Source organism: Sceloporus undulatus, chromosome 3 (genome assembly GCF_019175285.1).
Source record: "Sceloporus undulatus isolate JIND9_A2432 ecotype Alabama chromosome 3, SceUnd_v1.1, whole genome shotgun sequence".
Taxonomy (NCBI): Eukaryota; Metazoa; Chordata; class Lepidosauria; order Squamata; family Phrynosomatidae; genus Sceloporus; species Sceloporus undulatus.
This window is the reverse complement of record NC_056524.1, coordinates 141,692,325-141,719,791: the sequence shown is the minus strand read 5'-3', so window position 1 is coordinate 141,719,791 and position 27,467 is coordinate 141,692,325. Positions and strand designations below refer to the sequence as shown.

The following is a 27,467-nucleotide window of genomic DNA, read 5'->3' as shown; positions in this document are numbered from 1 at the left end:
TTGTACAAATGGGGGGAGTTGGAGGGCCCTCGCTTGAAAGACTGCCCCCCCACCTTACACCCGAGGGGCACGTAATACGTAGCGCAGCCCCTCGCGTTCCAAGCCAGCTCAAGAGTGCGAGCTCTTTCTTACACTGGCTTGCGCGTTATTTGCGGGGATGGGGGGGGGGGGGAATAGAACTCGATGGGCGACATTCCATGCGTTTCGCATGCGCACCCCTCCCCGGTCACTCGAGCCGGCAAAACAGCGGGTCGCGCGTGCGCAGTGGGGCCGGTGCGCGCGTGGAGGGGGGGGAGAGACGAAGGGCGGCCAGAGCGGAGGCCCCCTATCAGTGGAAACTTCCGGTTGGGTGCGGCCTAAACTTCCTGTGCGCTCCAGACCCACGGAAGAGTGGCTCCAGAGGAGAGGGAAGAGCTAGGCTTTGTGGTGCCTCAATGGTCAGTTTCTTCTCCCTCTGCCTTAGAGAGGTCTTAAGCAGAGGCTGGATGGCAGTCTGTTGAGGATGCTTTTGGTTGGGAAGTTCTGAGCATGGCCCTTTTGGTCTCTGCCAAACTCAAATGATTCCTTCTCCCTTCCTTCCTTTCTGCAGAGGATGAGATGTTCTCCGATATCTACAAGATCAAAGATAGTGGCCAACTGGACTCTGCCTGGAAGTGGAGGGGAAGTAAGCCTCTGGAGAGGGGAGGCCCCTTGGGGTTGGCTCCAAGGAGAGGCAGTCAATCACGTGTAACCAAGGCCTTGGGAGGAGGTGGCCCTTAGGGGAGACTGAGCGAGGCGATTCCTTTTAACTACTGGCAATCGCCTCCATAAACACACCACAGGCTGTTATTAATACTTCTATGCAAACTTTTTGCAGTTTTGGAGCAATGCTTTATAATATTCAGTGCTCCAAATCTCTGTGCCCTTTAAGACATTTATTTTTTTTAGACTTCAGCTCCTAGAAGCCACAGCCATTGTTGGCCAATAGCCTTGATTCTGGGAGCTGAAGTCCAAACCCCCTTAGAGAACAGAGTTGGGGACCCATGGCATACACTCATGATGGCAATGCTGGGAGACAAACCATTTTAAGGACCAGGTTATGGTGGTTCACAAACTCTGGCTTCCCAGGGGTTTTTTGGGACTCAGCTCCCCAGAATTCAAGGACAATTGGCCAAGTTTGCTGAGGCTTCTGGGACTGTTGTATGTCCAACAATCTCTTATAAGGGCATTGTTGGGGGACCAATGAATTTGTAGCGAGATCTTGTAGCACTTTGAGACAACAACTAATGCTGTCAACTCTTTGTTAACCTTCAAAGTGTGCTCCATGATATCTGGCTTTCCTATGGCTAGGTTTTTGTTTTGTTTTGTTTTGGGGACTACAGCTCCCAGAAGCCTCTGCCATCTTGGCTAATACGTCTTGGATTGTGGGAGCTGAGTCCAAGCACGTGGGGAAGACAGGGGGAAAGTTTTGTGAGGCACTGGGCTTTAAAATGCTTTGTCTCCCAGTATTGCCACTATGGTGTAGTGCATTGGTCCCCAAACTCTACACTCAAAGGGGGTTGTACTTCAGCTCCCAGAATCCCAGGCTATTGGGAAGGCTGAGGATCAAGGAGCTGAAGTCCACAATCTCTTAAAGGGCATAGTTTGGGGACCACTGTTTGGGAACCTTGTGGTTGTGAATGAATGGTTGCAGTACTGGCATTTAACCATTGGGCCGCCAGGGCTACAAAAGAATGGCACTAGATAAATAAACGAATAAATAACAGCAGCTGTCAAAACCAGGCAGAAAGTAAGGTGTGCTGTGATTCTGCCCCACAACCTCTTGTTTTATTCATTCCAAAGACCTGGCAAGGGAGGCTGAATAATGTTTGGAGGATTGGCAGTGGAGTGGCATGAGTATATCAGTTCCAAAAAGCAGACCTTACTTCTGCCATTTTATGTAAGGGACACCAGTTTCCTTTGCCATTGTATTCAGTGGGGATTGAGCATTCAGGGATTTTGGTATCCACAAGGGGTCCTGGAACAAAACCCCAGCAAATACCAAGGGCCCACTATAATCTAATGATCTTAAGAGCTGAAATTGAATGTGGGCTTCTGCTTTAGAAAGGCGTGGTGATAAGGCTTAATCTGCACAGTGGGAAGGTGACTGCATCCTTATGCAAGGATGTGTCATCAGAGAGAAATCACACATTTGTGGAGGCTGAGACACAACATCTAACCAGCATTCATGGTGATAGTTTCCTTTCCATATACCTTGAGACATAATTAAAAACAAAGGTCTTCTTAATTTTTACTGTCTAGCCTGCTACTCCAAAGGGTATTTTTCATGTGTGTGAAAAGGAGAGATAAAATGCTTGAACTATTAAATTCAGGGTTTATGCCACATCTCTAGAAACGTTGGCTCAGATCTTATTGGCTAGTCTCAACTAGAGTAGATCAGTTCAGTTCAAACGTTTTTGAATAGAGAGTAAACATGTAGGTAAATCTCATTGATTCAGTGTGTTACCCAGGGTTAACAACAGTATTTAGGCTCTGTTTTTTCAGATAATTAAATGACGTTCTGAGCTGCCTCAAGTTTCTGTCAGCAGTGCCCCAGTTCCTACTTTGCAAACTGTCAGTATTTTTACTCTGAACTCAAGCTCGTTAAAACCCTGCAATGCTGAACATCAAGAAGCCTGAAATTGCAGCTTTGGCTAAATTTGTAGGCAGCTGTTGAATTGTATGTTGTAACTGCAAAATTGTGTCTTATCAGAATTTTTTGTTTCAATCAACCAGATGGTGAGCAGGAAGGAAGGTGAAATAGATGATGCTTTAATTGGTGGAAATGCATCTGCTGAAGGTCCAGAAGGTGAAGGGGCAGAGGCCACAGTTATCACTGGCGTTGACATTGTAATGAACCATCATCTTCAGGAAACAAGTTTCACTAAAGAGTCTTACAAGAAGTACATCAAAGACTACATGAAAGCGTAAGAGATCCTGGCCTCCCTCAATTCAAAACATCATGGACTGTGTAGGGTTTCCAACTTATGGCAACCCTTTCATGGGGTGTCCTTGGCAAGTTCCTTCAGAGGGGAATTTGCCATTGCCATCTTCTGAGGCTGAAAGAGAATATATAATTGTCCATAGTGGGATTGGAGGGTAAATTGAAATTAAGGCTGTTGTTTAGAATATGCTGTCAGCTTTTTAAGAACTGCTTTCCTTTCCTAGAATCAAAGCCAGACTTGAGGAGACAAAACCAGAGAGAGTAAAGCCATTCATGACAGGGGCAGCTGAACAAGTCAAACATATCCTTGCAAACTTCAAAAATTACCAGGCAAGTTCCAGATTTCCCTCCCATAACAAAGTACAAAATCCGTGTGGCAAGCCGTGATGGTTGTGTACAGCAAGGCAGTCTTTTACTGTTGCTATAAAGCTTGATAATCTGGGAAATTCCAAAAACCTGGGTAAGGAAAAGTGCATTGCTGTCTAAGATATCAGGTATTTTTAAGCTTCTTTCTTGGCCTGTGCTTCCTCAAGCATAAGAAATGAGAGATACAGTTTAAAGATTGTTTCATCATCACAGATGTCCAGAATTACTCTGGAAAGGTTTTTGCTAACTTAAGCTAAGGCTTGCTTTAAAATGTTACAGTAGGTCTCAAAGGGGAATTGCAGAGACTGTGTCACCACTAAGATTGTACTGTCTGACTAGCACAGCACCCTTACTGCTCCTACAGTGGGCATACCTAGAAGACCCTTTACAGAAATGTATTGGTGTAATTCATCATTTGGACTTCTTTTGTTTCATGCCATTGAGGCTTTAAATTAATATTGATAATTCATTTGAATGATAATTCATTTATTACAGAAAGAAAAAAAGAGGAAAACAACAAACTCATATTAAATATCAGAGAGAAACAAAATGAGTCTTCAAAAACAAAGATTACCATTTCAGATACTGGTACCCAGTACACCTAGTGCAAGTTGTAAACTAATTTCTTGTAAATAACTTGGATCAACCCCTTTTTTTTTTCTTCCAGTTTTTTGTAGGTGAGAACATGAACCCAGATGGCATGGTGGCATTGCTGGATTTCCGTGAGGATGGTATAACCCCATATATGATTTTCTTTAAGGATGGATTAGACATGGAAAAATGTGTAAGTAGAAGTTGTGTGAGAAATTATCATTTTTCCCTAAACCATTCCTCTCTGATTTTAAAATTGGTATTCTCTTTTTTCATAATCTTTTGGAAAACATTAAAATCTAATCTTTTCAATGTTTTCAGTGTAGTGGAGATGCTCTGACCCTTTTGATCACTTTAGTGCAATTTTCCTCCAGCTAGAGAGTGCTGAAATAACCTTTCTGAGTGGGTGTGAACAGAATGTAAATCCCTGGGTAGGGTGATGACATAAAGTTTCTATAAGAGGATGGCAATAGTAGAAGAACTGTTAATCCCTTTTAATCCCCAACATTCAGTATGCTTTGCACCTATCACACAGAGTTAACACATCGATCTATCAACTGCAACTGAAAGAACAAGTTTTTTCCCTGGACAGTCAGCTAGTTCAGTGCTATATGACTTTTCTTAGTACAGTAATAATAAATAATAAAATCTTTATTTATATTTCCCGCCTCTGCCCATGGATCGAGGCGGGAGCACAACAGATAAAATCAACATTACAATAACTACATTTTTATAAACGCACAGGTTCCTACAATATATCAATTACTCAGTCAATTATAAAAACAGATATAAAAATGTTTTGAGCTTCATTATACTGTTGCCCATTTGCCTAAATGGAGAAATTCTTTTTAGAGTTGTTTGTGGATAGTTTGGGCTCTCTGTGTCCCAAATGCTTTAGTACCACTTACCTCCTTGGTTTCCATCACCATTTGCTCTTCCCGCCAGTTTAATTATGAACAAATTATATAGGACTGCTTCAAATATATATACTTGAGGGGAAACCTGCCCACCTTTACTTCCCTCCAAGTTATTCCTGTGATTCTTGCTGCTTGTTTCCTGTTCTTTACAGACTAGTTATCTGTAATAGTCTATTTCGGAAGTATTGGTGTCACCACCACTTAAAAAACCTGTTAACTTTTCAGATTCCATTGATAATTTTTATTAGAAATACTGTTACATTTTTTTTTCTGTTAAAGAGGATGGTTTTATAGGCAATGGGTCATTAGTGGTCTCTTTGTTCATTAGTCAACAGTATTATGTATAGGCTTGTCCCAAGCAGGTTTTCAGCACATGCATATTCTGCCCTTTGGATAATGGAAATCATGGAGGAAGAAGGTGCTTAAAAATTCTTTGCTTTTAAGCTTGCTTGTCAGGTCAGTAGGGGAGTTTAAAGCATCATCCTTTGACCACTTACTTGCTTAAAAGAGAAAAGCCATTCTGTCTCATCTGGGAATAGGGAGAAAATGCCAACTTTAATGAGTATGTGCACACATATGGTACATATGAGAGATTTAACATTTTATGTACATAGCTTACAATGCACTGACGACTGTATTTATTTGCGTTTCCATGACTGAAAGGGGCTTATCAAGACCATGTCTTTTACAGCCTCAGGGAAAGCTATAACCAAGAATGGGCAGCTGTCAGAGAGAAAACTGAGCCAGACTTTGGTCCATCTAGCCTAGAGTTCCTTATGCTCCAGGGTTTTAGGAAGGATTCTTTCCTACTCTATTTGGAGATCCTTGGTACTCTCAAATATGAGTACTTGGAATATCAAGGATCTCTAGGTAGAGTTTACCTGCTTAGCTTCTGCAGCCAGATGGGATTTGTTTGTTTAGAGTGATAGTGCCCTGAATGTTGAGCATCTGCTGATAGGCCAGGAGCATTGCTTTGTGCTTTCTGGTTTGCAATAAGATGCAATAACAACTTCCTTGCGCTTTCTGTCTGCCTGACAACATGGCAACTCAGATTGAATATGGGAGAACAATTTAAAAACTAGCAATGTTAGTCTAAAAAACTGGTATGAGCACGGGCTAACTGTCATTAATTTCTTAACAGTAACAAGAGATCAGCGCTTCTGGATCATCCATCATCATTATTGGCTGCTGCTCTTTGTTCATCAACAAAACATCATGACTCAGCACTGTCTGAAAACTGGACTGATGCCGTCTTGAGCTTACTTAATTTGATTTATTTTGACCCTGAAATAATTGGAGTGGAGGCATTGGTTTTTAAAAACTTGTCATGTAGGCTGTCTAAAAATAAAAACAACAACACTCATTTAAATCCAGCATAGGTAATGCCTCTTGGTTTAATGTGTCGAGCAGGGTTCTTCAGCAGGCTTCATGTAGTTCTTGTGCAGTTGGATTTTGACATCCGTAGCATAGCCTGGCCCTTGTGCATGTGTGAGACTGTCTTCAGATACTTGGGCCCCTGGAACTTGGAAGACAACCAGCCACAACCCGAACTGCTTCTTAGGCATCTGAAAATGACAGATACAAAAGAAGGCTTTCATTCTGAACTGGATCTGGCTTCTTGCCATTCAACAAACCACAATAACTAGCTGGAGGACAAATTTGGAAGCCTGGATATGGTGCTGATCTATGTACTGATTTGAGTTCTTAACCAGTTAAAGAGAGGAGGATTGCTTCAGTTTATCATGACAAATAATGACTTAAGGCAGAGAGCATGGAAAGAGAATCCTTGATGGCAGAGATGAGCATATTAGGCAAGAAGTCTACACATGAGGCATTGCTTATATGCTGTAGTTTGAAGTAACTGTAACTTAAAATACATAAGTAATACTGGATTAATCACAGGATGCTAATTTGCTGTGTGGTGTGTCAATCTAAGATCAAATCATTCATAGTCTTAACTGAAAACCTTTGAGCACTGGTCAATAGAATGACCTGTAATAGCCAGTGTGTATATCCAGTTGTCCAATGAAAATTTTGCAAAAGTAGGCATCTGTATGGCAGGTTGAGAGTATGTAAACTGCTTAAAGTTTCAAAATGGAGAGCATCTTTGAAGTTTCAAAATAGAAAGCACCTTGCTTTCTGAAAGTCATTCCATGTTATACCTCCCTGTCCTGTATTCTCCCTAGAATAAGATGAAAGCAGTGTTGCCTTCCAAAATTAAACAGTTTCAAACATAGAAAACAGGGCTTTTTTTTTAATGAATGGCAAATTACACACTTAGGCCTGTTACAGACTGCCAAAATAAAGCTGCTTCGGGTCTCTGGAGGTATGCTGTTTAAATGATGCATGGGTCTGGAGGTCGCGCCAAAGCCATTCCTCCATTCCTAAGCACTGGAGTGCAGCTTTGGTGCAGCTTCTGGATTCTTAGGATACGTGCATCATTTAAACAGCATACCTCCAAAGAGACCCCAAGCAGCTTTATTTTGGCAGTCTGTAACAGTCCTTAGATTAAATTACAAGTGTGCTGCAATTTTGTGGTGCCAGAAGAATGCATTAATTGGATTGCTTTAAGGAAGAGCTGCATGTGACCAAATGAGACTTTCTTGCTGATTCTTGCCATGTCATGAATGGGAATGAGCTAGGAAACTCACCTGGATTAGAGTATGAGCCTAGTCCAACTGGCCAGTGTGTAAGGCCTGTTTTTATTCCATTCCTGCCTGAGCAGGTATTTGCATCCTTGTTGAAGATACTGGGAAACAAGCATGTGGAGTAGCCAAATAGCTAATTAACTGTTTGCTGTGTTGTGTATCGACACTGTTACAAAAATTATTTACACTGTGTGTTCTTGTGAGTTACCCATAGTCTTGCATGCATGCTTTGACTCATCCATACAGTTTCATCACCCTTGAAGTTGTCAGTTCTCACCAAATTGTATGGACTCTACCTTGAAATATCCCAGGCTTCTTTAATCCCCAACATAGACTGTGTGTGTGTGTGAGAGAGAGATCTTCTGCTCAAGTAAATTTGGATTCTGAGTCTAGTGTTCAGTTAAAACAGGGCTGGTTAAACTTCAAACTTTGGAAGGATCTTTTTAAAAACTCAAAATGTTGAGATGCACCTGCAGAAACAATTGAAATAATGGTTTAGGCAGGTAGACTTAAGGGAAAGAATTGAGGAAACTGGTGCCTTTGGAAACATGCATACCTAGAAACTGACCTGTCCCAGAATCCAGCAGTTGCATCCTTTTACTGCTCTTACGGTTCTTCAGGTAGAGAGAACAAACCTTCCATCACTTAAGAAAATTTGTGTTCTTCAGTCATAGCAGGTAGGTGTCATCCTTTATTATACAACTAGAAAATGCTTATTTTCATATCCACTGACATTCTCCTGCTAAATTCATTACTAGAAGCAGACCTCCAAATATCTCATTGCTCCTGTCTGCAGGCATACATTCTCACCACCAAACTCTCCTCTGCAATGTATGAAACCTTCAGTCTTAGTTCCTTTTACAGCAAAGGACCTAGGTGCTTACATGGGTACAAAAGATTCATCTTGTGTTGCCTGTGTTCTATGATTGCACTTTGCTGACTACATTAAAAGGCATATAAAGTGGGGTGAAGAAAGTTTAGTTCTTCACATTATTGGGGTTAGTGAGGTGAAGAAAAAGTATTTGTTGATGTTACTGGGATTGCATATTCCACAAGCCCTAGACAGTGATAAACAAAAATAGCTGTAGGCCATCCAGAGTTGTTCTTTTTCCACTGGCTTGAAATGCTAGCGGAGGGTTTTTAGAGAGCTATATTCACATGTATAAATACCATGTTCTGTATGTTCATAGATGCTCTGGAGCACACATAGTTCTGATTACAGAAGACCAAATTACATCTGTAATTCAAGGTTCTTTGAACTCTGGTGTGAAAGGTAAGAATGGCATAAGAGGGGACTCTGGTTCGCCTAAAGCTGTTGGGCACTGGGTAGGACCTGACAAGAGTCTGATAACTGTCCTATTAGTACTAAACTAGACCACATAATTTTGGGTGAAAATAATCCACACCTTGCAGGAGGAAGATGATAGCCATAGCCTGCTTTACCAAACCCCGCAAAACAAACAACTGCTGTGTCATTACTTCAGGCACAGTATTAAGTTTTCATGCATTTCTGTTGACCGTACTATACTATTAGGCCCCACAGTGGATTTGCTATACTAACTGAAAAGGATGTTCAGGACAGGCTGCTGTAATGTAAATGGGAACAGGCAAAGGAACTTATAGCAGAGTATTTGATGTGCAGGGATTCCAGTGTGGGGTTTGAGTGTTGGACTATAACTGTAGGCCAGGGATCAGTTCCCAGCTCAGCCATGAAACCCACTGGATTTCTTTGAGCAAATCACACATGCTCAGCCTCAGGGGATGGCAGTGGCAAACCACCTAGTTAAAACATCTTGCCAAGAAAACTCCACAATAGGTCAGAAATGACTTGAAGGCACACAGTAACAACCTTCATCAACTAGATTCTGGTGAATTTGAGTGTGCAAGAAATGCTTTTTTGTTCTGTGACTTTAAATCATTTGACTTCTGTGGACCCTAAGGTGAACCTGTCATGGTGGTCTGGGGCTGAGTTTGTGTGACTTGGGCAAAGTCACCCAGTGGGTTTCCACTACTGAGCAGGTAATGAAACCCTGGTTTCCAGAGTCATAGTCCCCAATGCTCAAAATCACTACACCATACCGGCTCTTGCAGGAGATGTTAGGCCAGTATGATTCATATTGAACAGTAAATTAGCTTACAGTTGTAAACCGCTTAGACACTGCTTAGGCGATATGAAGCAATACATAAATGCTTTTGTTTTGTTTTACTGTTCCACTACATTTAAACAGGATTTTTTTTGTAAACAAAACAAAACAAACAAACAAACCCTCAAGCTGCCTTGAATATTTTTTTTGGCAGAAGGAAAGAAATTTAAATTAATGAACTGTGTCCAATAGAATTCTCACAAATATATGTACTACAATTTAAAATTTCATTTAAAATACACTGCCTTTCTACTAGGGCCTCTAGTAGAAAGCTCACTGCAAATACAATGAAATCAACAGCAGACCAAACTTTTATTGTCCCCCAAATACAATTTCCAGACATTGTAGCCCCATGCTTTTAAGAGGAGCTTGATATGCAGACACTAGCAAATAATGACTGAAGGCAAACGTCATGGGAATGGTTACAATGGAAAGCACAGGGAGCAAGCCCACGGTTGACATGCAGAGGCTGGCAGGCAGGTAAAGCTGCTGAGGTGCTACATGCAGTGGCTGAATGCACTAGACTAGGTTGAGTTGGTGAAGCAGAGCAGCCCTTGCATAGCCCATGAAAAGAGAAATGACAACACAAATAGGGAAGTGCTTGCATGGGAGTGTGTCACTTCCTGTTGGAAAGGGATGTTGCATAAAGGGAGTGGTTGCTCAGCCTCAAGAGGGTTAAATCTTCTAAACCAACTCATCTGAACTACAACTTCTGGGAGAGAAGTTGACTATGAAAGAGTCGGCAGCACTTAACAGTCTGTCAAGTGAGGAATTACACAACCCCAGGACATTCATTACCATGAAATGTCTTAAATGGAATATAACTGGCTCTTAGTCTTTGTTCCCAGTTTGTAATGTCAAATTGACCTAGTGAACAAAATGAAAAGGTGTGAGCTTCCTTGTGCAAGAGGCAATGCCAGCTGATCACTGAGCCAGTCAACACCAAATTACAGTGGTACCCCGGGTTACGAAATTAATTCGTTCCGCGGTTAATTTCGTAACCCGAAATACCTTCGTAAGCCGAATTCCCATAGGCGCTAATGGAAAAATAGCTCTCTGCTGCCCTCCGGTGGCGGAAAATAGCGCCGCGGTTTTTTCGTAACCCGAAGAAACCTTCGTAAGCCAAAGCAATAAATCCCTATGGGATTTTTTCGTATCCCGAAAAATTCGTAACCCGGCGCATTCGTATCCCGGGGTACCACTGTAAATCTCAGGCAGCTGTCAAACCAAGAACAGTATGCTGAAAAGTCATAAAGCAGTACAGACTCCCCACACTTGCCTTTTGATGACAGCCCATCAAGCAAGTTATCTAACACAATGGGACAATGTACCACATCATAAACCCCAAAATCTGCTATAGGTTCAGTTTATTTCCCATATGCCATGGGCCAACATTTCCTAGGATTTTATTATAAAATTTTATTATCCTCCGAAGACCATGGTAGGTTTTGGTTGCAGAGTGCTTGTATCCTAGCCTATCCTCAGGGTTTTGTTGAAGTCTACCCTCTTCACCGATGAACTGTAGAATTTCACTCCTGCAGCTAATGAGTTGCAAGTGAATCTCGGACATCAGCAAATGGTCGCACACACAATTAATGCCACATTGGGATTTTTAAAAAGGTATTTGTATTTTTTAAAGTTTTCAGAAATTGTTCCTTTTACTCAAGTAATACAGAAACATTTGTTTTTACAATTTAAAAAGGTATTTTACTCATACAGAAACAAAACATCTTTAATACAAAAATCATACTTATGTTGTCACTTAAAGGTTTTCTTCAAATTCTGATAATTTTCTTTCTTGTCAGTGTGTTTCAAAAGCAAACCTTCAATTCTTTTCATTGCTCTATGGATAATTATGGAACATACTCAAAGTGCTGCCTAGATCTGGTGGTTCTTGGTCCATGGTCCTAAAAATTGTACATCATCCCATGATACGACCTTGGAGTTCAGCTTCACTTCAAGACTCAGGACCACTTGGGATGTTACCAATAGCACCAATGTAGCAATAAATAATGTGTCTAGTCTCTTTGCTAACCTAATTTTTAACCAAATGCCCCCCCCAAAAAACAAAAACAACCCCTAACCAAAGTCTAAACATTAAAGAAACATAATGCAAGTTAAACTACAAAATAATTTGTCAAACCATCACACAAACTTACAGAATGTTCCCTGCAAAATCTTTGAGAAAACAAAAGGGGGGGGGAGCGGTGTTTTACAACTGATTTACTGTTTTAAAGAGTAAAATGTGTGGCCGCTCTTTCTGTGCCCACAACTTCCTTGCTGGCGTAGTTATCAATTATATTAATCACTCTTATCTTCACCTTGATAATGCCGATATTCTGGTTTAAGTTCCCAGGTGTTTTTGTGTGTCCCCTTGACATTGTAGATGCCTATTTCTCTTAAAATTTCTTTCAAGTAGCTCTAAAAAGGAAAAAATAAATATTAATCCACAATATGCATTAAATTTGTAATAAAAATGGTACCAAAATAATCTCATCTAAGAGTTCTCAGACTTTCAAAGCTAGTGGACACAATCAGAATTTTAAGGCAACGTGGATACTCTCACAAAATGGCTGCTATGGTGAGCATGAATAGTGACAAACACACATATCCAACTAGAAAAGCCAAATGAAAAGGAATTTCCCTGAGTCGAAGTGCAAGCAGCAACAAAAAGGTCTTAATTCTAAAATACAAAACGTAACGGCCTGTTACAGACTGCCAAAATAAAGCTGCTTCGGGTCTCTTTGGAGGTATGCTATTTAAATGATGCATGGGTCCTAAGAGTCCGGAGGTCACGCCAAAGCCACACTCCATTCCTAAGCACTGGAGTGCAACTTTGGTGCAGCTTCTGGATTCTTAGGATGCATGCATCATTTAAACAGCATACCTCCAAAGAGACCCAAAGCAACTTTATTTTTTGGCAATCTGTAACAGGCTGCACTCTTGAAACCACACCTTTCTGTTCCAACACAGAAGACAAACTGATGAGGCTCAGACAGAGGGGAATTATTATTCTACCATCTCAGAATTGACATTGACATTTCTAATATTATGATAGCTCAAAACTGCCACATTTAGAAATATATGTTAGATATCCAAAGTAGTGTCAACCATCTTAAGTATCTTATTTTACTTGTCAGAGGATTTCCAATACATGCCTGTTGCCATGAACAAAGGAGGAACAGCAAAAAGTATAAACTGCAGAGTCAAAATAAATCAGCCTTCATTGTTGTTGACGCCTCTGGCACACATGTATATATCTATGCTTTAAACACCATTAGCATCCCTTTTGGTGCACTTATAACAACAGTATAAGGAGAGAAAACAGAAGATATATTTGGTGGCTTTATCAATTGGCCCTTACAGCATAATACAATGTGAACTATATGTAATCCAAATGAAGTAGTATTTCTACTGAAAGAAACAGGATTCATGCATGCTTAAAGAAGGATAAGAACTAGGCTCACTTAAATACCTGTGAATACAAATGATGGGAAAGGACTTTAGCAAATATAAAGTTTTGCAGCTGGAGGAAGGAAGGCAGGGTGGGGTGAGGACACTACAGTAAGACACAGCAGAATATGTTCCACTGCAATCGTTCAGCCTCTGTAGGTGGGTAGTATTCTTTATTTCAGTTATTAAAATATTTCTATCCCACCCTATATTGAAATATAGCAGTATACAAGTTAATACTGAAAAGTCAAAACAGTTTAAAACGATAAAAATAATTTAAATAAACTAAAAAAACAACAGATTAAACCAGTGTAAACCCATGTGGATTAGCACTTCAGATGAATCAATGAGGTCCAAAGGCTTGGGTGAACAGTTGGTGCTTAAATGAAACTAGTGTTGGTATCAATCAGTGCATCAGAGCTTATTAGGGCAGGTGCTACTCACAGTGGTAGTCCATGGACAACTGGGCAGTTTCCAGGAAACTCTGCTAATATACCACAAACATGGTAGTGGCACACAGAGAGGGGAAAGGCCTGCTGGTCTGCCAAATCAGATTACTTGGGAATCCTTGGACTCGACCTTCTAGGCCCCATGAAGAAAGTCTCAAGTGCAGCAGCTCAGCCTAATCCAGGACTGGACCTGGGAAGCAGATGAGAGAGCAGAGCTCTTACTTAGACTGGGAACTTTGAGTTTTGGGTGGGGGCAGGTGTTCTTCCTTAGTTTATGAAAATCAGTAGATCCCCCCCCCCAGACCAATTAACAAAACACAACAGCAATTGTTTACCTTCAGTGACTCTTCCTTTTTCCATTTAAATTTTATTTGATTACTTCAGGGTCTCTTCCAGCTCTAACATTCTGTGATTCAGACACTGATTTTACCATTTAAATTTCCTAATAAGATAGCATATATTTGTGAGGCATTAATTGTTTTGGAGTTGTTGTTTTTTTAAATCACACACATGATTCATAGCACATATTGCTGGTACACAGATCTAGTTCATACATCCGGATAGAAAAGCAAAGAATCTTAGCTGCTATGGACCACAAGCATACTGTAGTTCACATTGTAGTGTGCTGTAAGGGTCAACTGATAAAGCTGTGCTGCCCAATCAAGGCCACTTACATCAGGAGCAGATGAACAAATGATAGATCTTTGCTTTAGTGAGGTTTGGTGGCTCATGAGCCTCCTCAAACCATATACACTTACCTGGAGTCTGTATAAAGCTGTAGTATAGAATGAGGAGAGAAAGGAGCTACCAACCTCATAGTGCAGGCTGGTTTCATGATACCATGATAGAAACCTAACTCTATTATTCATACTGCAGGTCAGGAGTGGAGAAGATTAAGTCAGAGTGACGTAAAGCAACCTTGTAGTGTGTAGTCTTGTGCTCTACCTAGCAATATTATGTAGTTAGGAATATTAAAAATACTATCGTCATTTTATATAGAGAATTGTTCAATGGAGCTTTCAAATGCTTAGCTGCTATTTTTACTGTTGTTGCCATTTGGATGTCCAAGCAAAAGAAAACACAATGCAAAAATACGCAGGAGGTTGCCTCTGACAGAACCAACTAAAGTGCCACTCCATCACTCCCTCAAATACTCCATAAACACAAAACCAATGCTCAGTTGAATGCTGATATATTGTGCTCCAATAATTTTCTAAAAGATCTTCTCTAACAGCACAAGCACTGTCTAAAAACAGAAACCGAGAGGCTTATTCCAATTGTTAGCTCCAACTTAAGTAAAATAAATCAATGGGGACTTGGTAAATCAACATGAATGTTCCACTGATTCTGTGGGTCTACTCAAGAGGGAACTAGCAGATGTATTTAGCTCAAGTGTGTTACACCACTCTTTCTACATGTATGGCTCTACAACCCAAAGTTAAATTCTGATGGCCATCCATCCTTGCCTTTTAATTGTCCTACTTAAATAAGAGAAAACGTATTAATGCTTATCTCTGTTCTTCTTGGACAAAATCAATCTGCAGGTCAAGTCTCTGTTTATTAATTAGGCCAATCAAGGTTCAGGAGCACAAGGAAACCCTCTGCCACTTTACATCTAAAAGGCCCTAGCCCTGGCAGTTCTTTGTGAGCGCCAGTGTAGCACAGTGGTTTGAGTGTTGGATTGGAGACCAGGGTTCGATTCTCAGCTTGGCCATAAAACCCACTGGGCACCTTGGAAGTCACAATCTCTCAGCCTCAGGGGAAGGCAATGGCAAACCTCTTCTGAACAAGTCTTGCCGAGAAATGTGACCACTTATGGTGACCGTGCTTAGGGTCACCATAAGTCAGAAATGACTTGAAGGCACACAACAACAGCAACAACAATATTCTATGTGGCACCACCTTTGTCCCAAGGCATCTGTTTCATTATTGTAATGCTGAAATTTCTAGACAGGCTCTTTTGTCCTTTCAGTGGTCTTAATGCAGGAAAAAGGCCTCTTAATTTAAAAAAACAAACAAACAACTGCCAACTTTCTGGCTTTAGTAGTGCCCTATGAACCAAGTGCCTCAAATCTAAACTGATTTTAGTCTGGCTTCAGCCCTGGTTATGGGATGGAGATGGTTTTGGTTGCCTTGGGATCTGTGGATGCTCAAGTCCCATTAATTACAAAGGGATGGTAAAATGGTGACCTTTATATAAAATCCCAAATCAAGGTTTGTTCTTTGGAAATTATATTTCCAAGCTGTGGATACTTGAATCTGTGGATACAGAGGGCTGATTTTAACAGAACTGGATGACCTTACTAAGAAGCCATCTAGATTATCTTTAGACAGTGTCTTTTTTGCTCCTATAACAGTCAGTGGGTGGGATGGGAAAGGAGAAAGAAGTGAAAAAGGAGCATTTGGAGATCTGCAACAATAGGTCCCTTATCTTTATTTTTTTAACACAACTTAACATTAACATTTCATGTCTGACTCCTTTTCTGGCCCCTTCTTTAGGTGAAAATAGGTATAAGATTTTAACAAATCTCACAGGGAAAGCCATTCCAATGTATGTTCTGGAAGGTTTTCAGCTTCTATAGTATGTTTTCAGGGCATGTTCAAACCAACTAAAATATGCACGATTCATTTTACACAATGTGTCGTCATCATCATCACCATCACCACTGCTCCAAAGGACCTTCATACTGCATCGACCCGCCAGATGGCAGCAGTTCACTGTATGAGTCCACAAAGCTGTAAAGGACTTTTAGTGAACCACTTCCAGGATGCTGTAGCTTGAAAGGGGAAATTGGCTGGCACACTAAGACTTGGCCCTGTCCAAGTCTGACTATTTAATTGTGGTCTTTTTTGGCAGGAACAAGCTGAACCCTGTGGAAATGTTAGAACAAACTGAGGTTCAGATATCTGAACCTTTTAGGACCAGCATAAGAGAATGTCAATGAGAATCCTTAGCCCATCTGAAATCCATCCACCTTCTATGTCTGACTTCAATTCCTGTGAAGCAGACTCAGGAGAAATCAGGGACAGCAGTGTACACACACACACACACACACACACACCCTTAAACAAATGAATTTGTCAGGCTAATAAAATTGAGAGACTTTCCTGTTTGTATACTTCCAAAGGAAAGCTGGAGCTTTAACTGTGTAACTGTTTGTCCTCCTGGTCTATTTATCAATTCACGAGTGGCTTTTTATCACACAACTGCTAGTATTTCTTTACATGCCTTTAGAAAGGTGTCCCCCCACCCCCCAAATGTTCCAAAGTCCAACTATATAAAGGGCTTGTTTCTCTTGCTGAGGCACTGCTTTTCCACAATTGGCTGGAAGTGAAATTAAATGGTTGGTCCCACGCCACACTTAATGTAGCATTATTTTATTCAGCAGTTCCTCTGCATGGCCTAGATCCTTCATGTGCACAAAAATCCTGTTTACAAAATGCCTCTGGCAGGTTTAATTAAGGCCCTCCGATTCTGAAAGGGATAGATTCTCTGGCTTCTAATTTAAACCTGTTTAGCACAGCTGGGCTTTACCAATGATCTGCCTCCTAATTAATCAGGACCCACTTTCCGTCTGGGGTCTGCATGCTTTAAATTACTGGATTTTGTTCAGTTTCCCCCCTTTATACACAAACAGCGTTATTTATTTACAACAAGAAAAAAAGAATAGAAGAAACCAATAATTAAAGCTACTCTCCCAGTTGGGAAATAGGGTCTGATTAATTACTGGGCAATTAAACTGCCTTTCCTTTCTGAACAGGAAGGTGTTAAACTCAGAAGGAAGACACATCTTCCAAAATTTTTTGAAAGGTACAGCACTCTTAAAAATCTGAAAAGAACTCAGTGGGACAGGCTGACGTTCCAAGCAGAAAACATCAGAACCAATCAGATCTGAAAAGAGTTGGGAGGACAGCACCGAAGGCCACAGAAACGCAGTGCAGTGGGATTCTTTGTGGAAAGAGAGCCAATGAAAATAACAGGCACCAAAGCAGCCAAAATCTGTCAACCCACATTTATCACTTGGCAACTTCCTTAATGAGCTCTAGTAAGTTAACAAGGCGGCCAAAACCTCCCACTGCTCAAGCCAGGCTAATTCTTTCTCCCTTAGCCACACTGGTCTTTTGACGATTAGCATTAACTGCTTTACCAGCACTTATCTAGGCCAGAAATGAAACTGACTGATCTGTACGTTTTCTGAACACTCCTTAGATACACTATAGAAACCAATGTTTTTCCTCCTCTGCCACCTTTTAGAAGTAACTTGGGGTTTGTGTGTGAAGTGGTAGTTTTTCAATCTGGCTAAATCGTTCCCTGTAGATTCCTACAGGTCATCCTTGGGGTCAAGGGATACTAATGGAAGATTTGTGTATTCACAGTATGCACCATGATAGCACAGCACAATCTCTTGCTGATAGGGGCTACGGGCCTCTCCTGCTATCCAGGTCCTTACAGCCCTAGGGACTGTGAGTAAAAGCAGAAAAACATCACTGGTGTTGTGGGAAAGAAGGCCAAGTGAAGAGGTTGGCTTCAACCTCTGAATACATTACATAGACATGGATACTGTTTGTAGCACTCTTGGTGTTGTTGTAAGCTTTAATTAGCTGTTATTAAGTAAAAGGTAAAGGTAGTCCCATGACATGAATGTCTAGTCATAACTGACTGTAGGGGTCGGTGCTCATCTTCATTACTAAGCCAGCATTGCCCGAAGACTGCTCTGGTGGTCATGTGGCCAGCATGACTGCACCAAACTCTATTACCTTTCCACCAAAGTGGTACCTATTTATCTACTTGCATTTGCATGCTTTCGAACTGCTAGGCTGGCAGGAGCTGGGACTAGTGACAGGAGCTCACCCCATCATGCAGCACTCAGGCCTCGAACTGCCAACCTTCCAATCTCCCATTTGTCAGAACTGGCATCTTAACCACTAAGCCACCACATCCACAATTAACTGTTATACTGACTATAAAAATAGAAGTTAGTAGCCCTAAAAATCAACCCTTCCCATTAAACTTGAGCTGACCCAAAATAATCAAAACTGTTGAAAATATGTGAGAAACTATTTCAGGCAATAAAAATACTCAAATTGGGTAAAACTAATTCTAGCACAATTTGACAAAAACAACTGTTAGTTCATTTGGAAATACTGAGGAAGCAGTAGAAATATAAATATACTGAGACCAAAATAATCACATGTGTACTTATTTGTTGGTAAATTCCACCAAAGATAGCAGGGCTGAAACCTCTTTAAGCCTAGCACTTCAGTCCCAAATACTACAATATAAATATACTTTGTGAAGTCGAAAGCTTTCATGGCCGGCATCCATAGTTTTTTGTGGATTTTTCAGGCTATGTGGCCATGTTTTAGCAGAGTTTCTTCCTGACATTTCACCAGCATCTGTGGCTGGCATCTTCAGAGAAATGCCAGCCACAGATGCTGGCGAAATGTCAGGAAGAAACTCTGCTAGAACATGGCCACACAGCCTGAGAAACCCACAAAAAAAACTATAAATATACTTTATTTGATATTCATTATGTTGCTCAACTTTCTCCAATGGAAGTTTCACAGCTGAGCTGTCAGGAACAAACACTACTAATACAGAATTGCCCACGAGGACCATTAACAAAGCCTAAATGAAATTAAGATACTCTCTGTCAAGCTGCCAACTTTTCAAGCTAATTACTTTTGACATCTAGTAATGAACAGACAGTCAAGTACTAAAGCACACATATCAGTTAAGTACTTCTCAGAGAAGAAAAAGAATACAAGTGAAAAATAACAAGCTGACACAGGTAAAGAGCACACTTTATGTAGCTGAGTTAGGAAAAGCAAGTGCTTAGAAATTTATTTTGATAAACAGAACACTGGAAATACTCAGGAAACTGGCAGGGCGAAAAACATTTCCTAGCATGTTAATTTTACCATATTTCACTGTTTTAAACATATTACAAGTTCAAAAACATGTTGTTAGGAGAAAAGCAATCTAACTGGCCCAGGATGAATTTGGCTACAACAAAGCTTGATTATCACAAAGGAAGCCAACTCCTTCTTAATCCAGCCAACTACTTTGCTCCATTTTCCATGGCTAGTTTATACTGTGCTTATGCCAACAGTGAAACCATCTACATGTCACATGCTCTCAGCCTCAGGAGAAGACAATGGCAAACCTCCTCTCAACAAATCTTGCCAAGAAAATATCATGATAGGCTTGCCTTAGGGTAGCCATAATCCAGAAACGATTTGAAAGCACACAACAACAGCGGAACCATCTCAGGCTTGCATCCTTCCAAGGTTGCTAAAATGAGTACCCAGACTGTTGGGGGCAAATTAGCTTACTTGCTAATTAGCTTACTTGCTGTTCACTGCTATGATCTTTGGAATAGCGGTATATAAATAAAACAAATTAAAAAATTAATTAATTACAGCAGGGAAAACATCCTCAGGAATCAAATCACTCAAAAGCCTGATCTTGGCTGAAGTGCTGGTAATTTTTATTAAAATAAGACAAACTACTGAGAAAATACAAACTTTTTCTTAACTCCTCACTCTGGTATTTTTTCTCTGGTTCAGATACACTGTGTATTAAAATGTCTGATGAGATTCTATATGGGGAGGCAAGAAAGTTTAAACAAACACATACACCCCCCAGCACACATACGAACACATACAAACTCTGACTGAACATGAACGAACATATGTAAGAACAACAAAAGACAGACCTGGCAGCCTGCATTGCAGCTTTCTTGGCCTCAGCCCATTATATTGACTGTGCCAGCCACTTTACAGATACATTTTGGGGATCTAAACTTTGGCATCAATGTCAGTATTGTGGGGCATGCAAATGCAATCTCCCATAACCTTCCAGAGAAACACATTGACAGAAGAAGGCTTTCAGCTTCCCTGCATAGTGGTAGTAATTCTCACTCAACTTAAACTATGAGGAACATTATCTTGAGAACCTCACTGAGGAAGAATGTACACTGAAAACTTGGCCAGTAAAGAAGCTGAAATTCCATAGCTAACATTCTTGGGATTTGTCAGTAAAGCAGCAATTCTCCACATCTTTGTAAATGCTGCCTTGAATTAAGGAAGTCAGACCTTATTTACTTCAGTCTCCTGAAATGTACTTTCAGAATTCTGCTTTTAAAAGGAAAGTTGGTAAATTGTTCTGCTTAAATTCTTCCCTGTCTCTTTCTTGGAGACAGCAACAAGTCCCCAAATCTGTCATAATGACAACATGATTACCTTTATAGCACAAAAGCCTCTGCCACAAATGCATTTTATAAATGGGTTTTATAAGCCATTTGGTTATGAGAAAGATATAAGAGATTCTCAGCACAGATTTTTAAATGGGATGTGGCACTTAATGTGACACTTTGGGGAGTGGCAGAGTTCATAAACATGCAAGCTCTGAATTGCTTTTCAGAACTTACAAAGGAGATTAGTATGATTGTGAACTGTGTACGGCATGAGATAACAGCAACTTTCAAGTTCGGCCTGATAATGTTTAGGGGCATCACATGGGCAACTCTCTAAGGAAAGGTCATGTTGCATACAGAGAAAAGAAATAGAGGAATAACCACTTGCCTAAGGCTACATATTGAACTCATGGCCGAAGTAAGATCTGAACAATTCCCTACCCCTCCTCTCTCAATCACCAGCCCTCACCAAGATTAAATTACAGTACAAGAATCATTTTCTTTCGCATAGTGTTAAGACCTTGTTAATTTAGAATGTGTCATTTGTAAAAGACAGCAACAAGAGATAAGATAATTGAAGTTTTTAACAGAACATTGATTATAGCTCAGTCTCAGCTAGAGTTATAAGCATCTGATACACAAACAACTATTTTAAGTGTCACTTGTTTAAATAGCGCAAGTGTGAGATTGAATCAGTAATAAACAATATATAACATGTGAACCAGTATAGAATATGGTTGGCATGCTCAACCGTCAAATGGGAGATCCAGGTGTGATATTCTACTGAGCCATGAAACTCATTGGGTGACCTTGGACCAGTCAGTTTTTAAAGTGTTACCTGAAGCCCTCCCATTGATTCATACTGAACTAAATTATTTCCCCAATTGAATATAATTGTGTGTGCCCTCCCAGGACCCCAGCATTTTGGGTAAAATTAGGATTGTCCATGCTATTGTACTTCCCATTTCTATGTATGGTTGTGAGAGCTGGGCAGTGGGGAAAAAAAACCTGACAGGAAGAAAATCAACTAATTTGAGATGTGGTGTTCTGGGAATATTGTGGACTGCTACAAAGACCAATGGATGGCTCGTAGAACATATCAGACCTGAACTTTCGCTGGAAGCAAAGATGACTAAACTTAGGTTGTCATATTTTGACCATGTCATGAGGAGAAAAGACTATAATGCTTGGTAACATGCATAGCAATAGGAAAAGAGGAAGACCGCATTCCAGATCAATCAAAGAAACCACAGCCATGAATCTGCAGGCGTTGAGCAGTGCAGTTGAGGATAAGGTTACTTGGAGGTCTCTCATTCATAGGGTTGCCATGGGTTGTAGTTGACTTGAAGGCAACCAACAACAACAACAAAAGATATGTAGGGACAAAGAAGAGAAAAAACAGTAGAGGTGGAGGTAGAAGGATCAATAGCTGTTCAGTGTAGTATATGTGCAATGTTTGTCTCCTTGCCAGAAAACCTCAACAATCACACATGTAATAAGTGCAAATTGGTAGCTCTCTTGGAAGAAAAGGTCAGTGCACTACAGCTATGTGTTAGGTCTCTTCAGTGCATCACAGAACATGAGGGCTTCCTGGATAGAACAGAGGGACAATTGATCTTACAGAAACAACAGGAAGAAACTGAAGAGGCTGTAACAGTGAGGAAACATCCTGTAGAGCAGTCACTGTCAGGGGCAATCCATTCAGAAAGGATTCAAAACCTCTTCAACTAAGCACTCACTTCCTACATCTTCATGAGAGTAGCAGCAGTGAAGACATTCAAACAGGAAACAAGTAACATGGGATGCCATGCCAAGAGAAGGTGCCAAGGTAGCTGCCAGTTGCAACAAGGAGAAAAGTGCTGGTGGTTGGGGGCTCATTGCTCAAAGGTAGAGAGGGATAAGAAGGAAGTGTGCTTTTCTCCCTGGTGAATGTATACAGGATGTCATTGACAACTTGCCAAAATTCATGAAGAACACCGATCGAAGACTAGGAAGAATGTCTTCGGTAGCAGCATGACAAGTCTGATCAAGAGAGCTTTAAACTAAACCCTTGGGTTGGGGAGGGTGTTGGAGATGATAGCTTAAATATCAGGCAAAAGGCAAGCTGCTTTTTCACAAGGATGCAAATTCTGGAAGAGAAGCTAGAGATAATGGAATCTACAGAAAAACTGGTAGTAAATTAATAGGTGAAACCAAACAAAACAGCAAGTATCTATAAATTTGGGAAATAAACAAGATGTGCTTGAAGTCCTAGTGCAGGAAGGTAAATATGACTTTACAGGGATAACAGAGAGCTGGTGGGATGACTCCCATGACTGGAATAGTATAATGGAAGGGTACTCAAAAAGAATACATGTGGCAGAAAAGAAGAGAGTAGCATTATCTGTATATTCTGTTGCTAAATGGCAAGGCCTACAGGGTGTCCATTTACTTAATGATCCATTGTCTGTTGGGAATCCCCCTCACCCTGGATGGTTTTCAGGACTGGTAGTCAAACTTTGGGGCGACTAAAATGGAAGGGTCTGGAAACCATGCCCTATGAGGAACGACTTAGGGAGCTAGGGATGTTTATCCTGGAGAAGAGAAGGTTAAGAGGTGATATGATAGCCCTGTTTAAATATCTGATGGGATGTCATATTGAGGAGGGAGCAAGTTTGTTTTCTGCTACTCCAGACTAGGACCCAGAACAATGGATGTGAGCTACAGGAAAAGAGATTTCTCCTCAACATTAGGAGGAACTTCCTGACAGTAAGGGCTATTCGACAATGGAACAAACTCCCTCAGAGTGTAGTGGAGTCTCCCTCCTTGGAGGTCTTCAAACAGAGGCTGGATGGCCATCTGTCGGGTATGCTTTGATTGTGATTTCCTGCATGGCAGGAGGTTGGACTGGATGGCCCTTGTGGTCTCTTCCAACTATTATTCTATGATTTTATGTTTACTTTAAGGGCTTCTTCTGTCCTGTTGAAATTGTCCAGGTGTTTATGGATTTCAGTGGCTTCATTCGTGAATGCAATATTGTGGTACAAGTTTACTACAGGCCACCAAACCAAGAAGAGGTGGTGGACAATGCTTTTGAAAAATAAATCTCAGAAATCTTGAAGATGCTAAAATTATTAGTTATTAGGGCCTTCAATTGCCCTGATATCTGCTGGGAGACTAATTCTGCTAAGCAAAGGCTCTCCAACCAATTTCTGATATGTGCCTTGCAGATAATTTCCTATGTCAAAAGGCTGAAGAAGGAACAAGGGGATCAGCCATTCTGGACTTAATCCTAACCAACAGGGAGGAGATGGTCACTAGAGTCAAAGTAGTTGGTACTTTAAGGACAAGTGACCATGTCATGCTAGAATTTACAACTGTGGGGCAGGGCAAAGAAGAGTAAATTCAAACAAAACCCAATCAAAACCCAATATCCTTGGATATCAGAAAACCTAATTTTAACAAGTCAAGGAAATACTGGATGGAATCCCATGGCTAGACATACTAAAGGAAAAAGTAAAGTACAGGTGGGAGTTCTTGAAGAAAGAATTGCAGCAAGCACAAGCACATCCCATGGAAGAAGAAAAATGGGAAACACCTGAAAAAGACAATGTGGCTGCAAAGCAAGGAGGTAGTGAAAAAGGGAAAGTGTATAAAGAATGAAAGTAAGGATGAATCACCAAGGAACAGTACAGATATGAAGATTAGAGTAAAATGAGAAAGCAGGTTAATGAATGAGGCTGTGTGGACTAGAGAGCAAAGCAATAGAAAGAATGCATCATAGCAGAAACACAACTTATATCATGTCCAAAATTCTGCACACAAAGATGTACATTGTGTCTCTCTTCTGATAGTGCTGGACTGCAACTGCCCAGCTGCCTTTATCAGTATTCCAATAGTATGGATTACTGGGAGTTGCAGATGAACAACATCTGGAGGACCTAACAGATTCCACCCTTGATCCATACAACTGCATGCAGTTTAATTTGCTTTTTAAACCCTTTTGTGCAAAAAGAGAAAGTTCTTAATAAATGGAAAGATAAATGAGTAGAAAAAATAGGGGCTGCCAGGTCGCATTCACAAAAAAAGAACAGAGACCAACCCAGACTCCTACGCCTCTTAATATTAGTATTTCTCTGCAGATGGTGTGTGAAGTACCATAGTGGAAGTGGGAGTACATGCTGACATAAAACACTGAGAAGATGGAGCAGTGAAGAACTTTAAATGCACGGACCAGAAGGTCAAAGTTAATGTAGAAGAAAGACCTCAGTGGACACTTGAGTTGAAAGGAGACAAAAGATTACGGGAGGGTAGGTGGGCATTGGCTGATAAGAGATTTTGAATTTACTGAAAATGTGCCAGGAAAGAAAACTAACCAAGAGAAGACAATGTGTTCTGTGAGCTATTCAGAGAACAATATATTTTTTGTAGTAGATGCAGAAAGGGTCAAGTTTGGAAACCCAAAACGAAAGAAGCAAAATTTATGAAAAGCCTGGCTGTCTCTGGAAACATACATATACTTTTATGTTTAATGTGCTGCACTACAGTTATTTATGAGGATTTCTTAAAAAGTCTTTATTTGGCTGAAAGAGAAAAAGCATGCAAACAGGTGAAATATGGAGGTAAAAATAATTAAAGATGCCAAGACAGTTTGCGTGCTAGGGAACTGCTGGAAGGAGTTCCTGCAGGAAGGAGATGGGGGGGAAAACTTTATTTTCAGAAAGTGGTGAGATATCCAAGATGAAAATATTAGGAGATAACTATATCTAGGCAGACAGAAAGTTTTTTTTAATGACAGAAGGTGAAAAGACCAGAAGTGGACAGAGAGATGTGGACAACTGACATATAGGAAACCTGTATTCGCTCTCTATGATCTTTCTTGCTCACATGGTCCCTGCCCCTTTAAAACTTTCAGCATACTGCAATCTATGATCCATTATTAGCAAACCTTGGTTTAGGAACATGTTGGTTGTATGCATTCTAGTACAGAATTCAAAAATAGAATAAAATTGTATATGACTACATTTACCAAACAGAAAATGTTGCATACGCTCTTGAAGTGACACAAACACACAAAAAAACCTGTTTTAGAAAAACAAGAATACTTCAGCCTTTATTAATCTAATTTTTGTTTCCTCTTTTATGCTAATATAATATTCCCCTTCCATTCCCCATTTCTCTTCCTACTCTCTCTCTGAAACTCAACCACCTTTTTCTTCTTTTCCCCCTCTTTTTTCTTCCCACACCATCTCCTAGCTTTTGCTTTGACTTTCTTCCCTTTCCATAGAGATGAAACAATAAGATAAATGCACGACATGGTGAAACTAGAAGATTAATCAACTGGTTTCTTTGCAGGTGATACAGGAATTAGAACTCAAACAAAACGAAACACAGGTTTTCATGAACATTTTAAGAGTAATAGTCAACACTGTAGGAATGCAATAAACATCTATGATGTTTTTATTTTTCAGATCAAGTAACAGTTGCAGGACAAATGTCTCTAATAAAGCAACACAGTTCTAAATAGCCCTTACATAGCCGCTCAAAGAGGAAAATAAGTAATCTGTTTGCAAAATATTGCATGATTAAGCCTCTTTTAGTGAAGGAGGAAGCTTGCCCAATCAAGTATTGAAGAAGTCCATTTTACAAAAGCTATCCACAATCACAACTTGCTAAGCTTAAAGGGGGCACCATAATGAGTAACCCTGAGCCAAAATCAGCATGCTCATGCAAAGTCTCTATTTCTGCACTCAAAACCTTTGATCTGAACTACTAAATGCTGGGGAAGACTGCCTTTGGTCTATCGGTCTTAGTCAGTAGTCATGCAGAATCATTATTTCTCATGGAAAAATCACCCACATCATACTAAAACTGCTACTATAACAGACTTCAAAAGAAATAATTATGGCTCTGAACTTTCACATTCATATCCTTTTTAATCATACAGAATATACTGTTATTCATGCTCCTCTGTATTCATTCACATATGGGGGCAAAAGTTTATCAAATGCAAGGATACAGAAGTTCATTTTCAGAAACTGAAAGAATTCTATTCAGAGGATTAACCTTCTATTGCACACCTGTATCTTCACACTCATGGCTCTGAATTATCTTTTCTCACTTCATCTCTTTCAAGTCTTGCAAAAGAAAGAAAGAAAGCTAGGCTGGATTTTCAGCAGCAGAGTGCCTGCATTCATTAGAGCACATGGATATTTGGTTTTTCTATCTAGCAGCAGATGGCTTGACTCCTGGCATCTATAGCCAGAGATTATGGCAAATGTACTTTAAACATTTTCTCAGCTCATTCTCTGATGCCTCAAGTCAGGTAATATTAAAAACATTTATTTTACCATGGGTGCTTGCCATGATAAGAAATATTGTTATAATTGTTCATAAATCAGCCATTTAATGAATTCTTCAAAGTTTTAACCACTGAAGCTACAAGTAACATCTCTGCAAAAAGCCATGAAGATAAATTAAATGCATGGCAAAGATTCAAAAACTATATGCCAATAAAAAGACTAACTGGAGGGACAGGATCATTTTGATCATTCTGTCTCTCATCTATCTATCTATCTATCTAATTAAGAAACACAACCTGATCAGCCCTTGCAGGTCAAGGACATAATCTGAGGTTTGTAGTATATGGGACAATCACTCCCCATGGAAGACAGCCTGTATATTCATGAAATCCTTCAGCTCCTAGAATACTGTTCAGGACACTCCAGAATTTTGCCTGCATTCTGGTGCACACTTCTG

The 27,467-nt window shown here is 40.3% G+C and overlaps 2 protein-coding genes and 1 non-coding gene across 4 annotated transcripts in view; 2 read left to right on the top strand and 1 right to left on the bottom strand.

The window, feature by feature from the left end:
- Positions 1-550: 550 nt before the first annotated feature.
- Positions 551-6,209, top strand: TPT1 (tumor protein, translationally-controlled 1). Its single transcript, XM_042459634.1, has 5 exons — positions 551-663; positions 2,753-2,945; positions 3,187-3,292; positions 3,996-4,112; positions 5,978-6,209. Exons 2-5 carry the CDS (start codon positions 2,755-2,757, stop codon positions 5,978-5,980), a joined length of 417 nt encoding a protein of 138 aa, XP_042315568.1. The 5' UTR covers positions 551-663; positions 2,753-2,754; the 3' UTR covers positions 5,981-6,209.
- On the top strand, positions 5,779-5,908 carry LOC121927459. Its single transcript, XR_006103225.1, has one exon. It is a non-coding gene; the product is annotated as a small nucleolar RNA SNORA31 (small nucleolar RNA).
- A 5,028-nt stretch (positions 6,210-11,237) lies between the features above and the next one.
- GTF2F2 (general transcription factor IIF subunit 2) overlaps positions 11,238-27,467 on the bottom strand; it is a 96,613-nt gene continuing 80,383 nt past the window's right edge. For both annotated transcript variants that reach the window (XM_042458377.1, XM_042458376.1), the window contains one exon: positions 11,238-12,049. In XM_042458377.1, the coding sequence (XP_042314311.1) occupies positions 11,930-12,049 (120 nt within the window). In that variant the 3' untranslated portion in view covers positions 11,238-11,929. The remainder of the gene's footprint in view (positions 12,050-27,467) is intronic.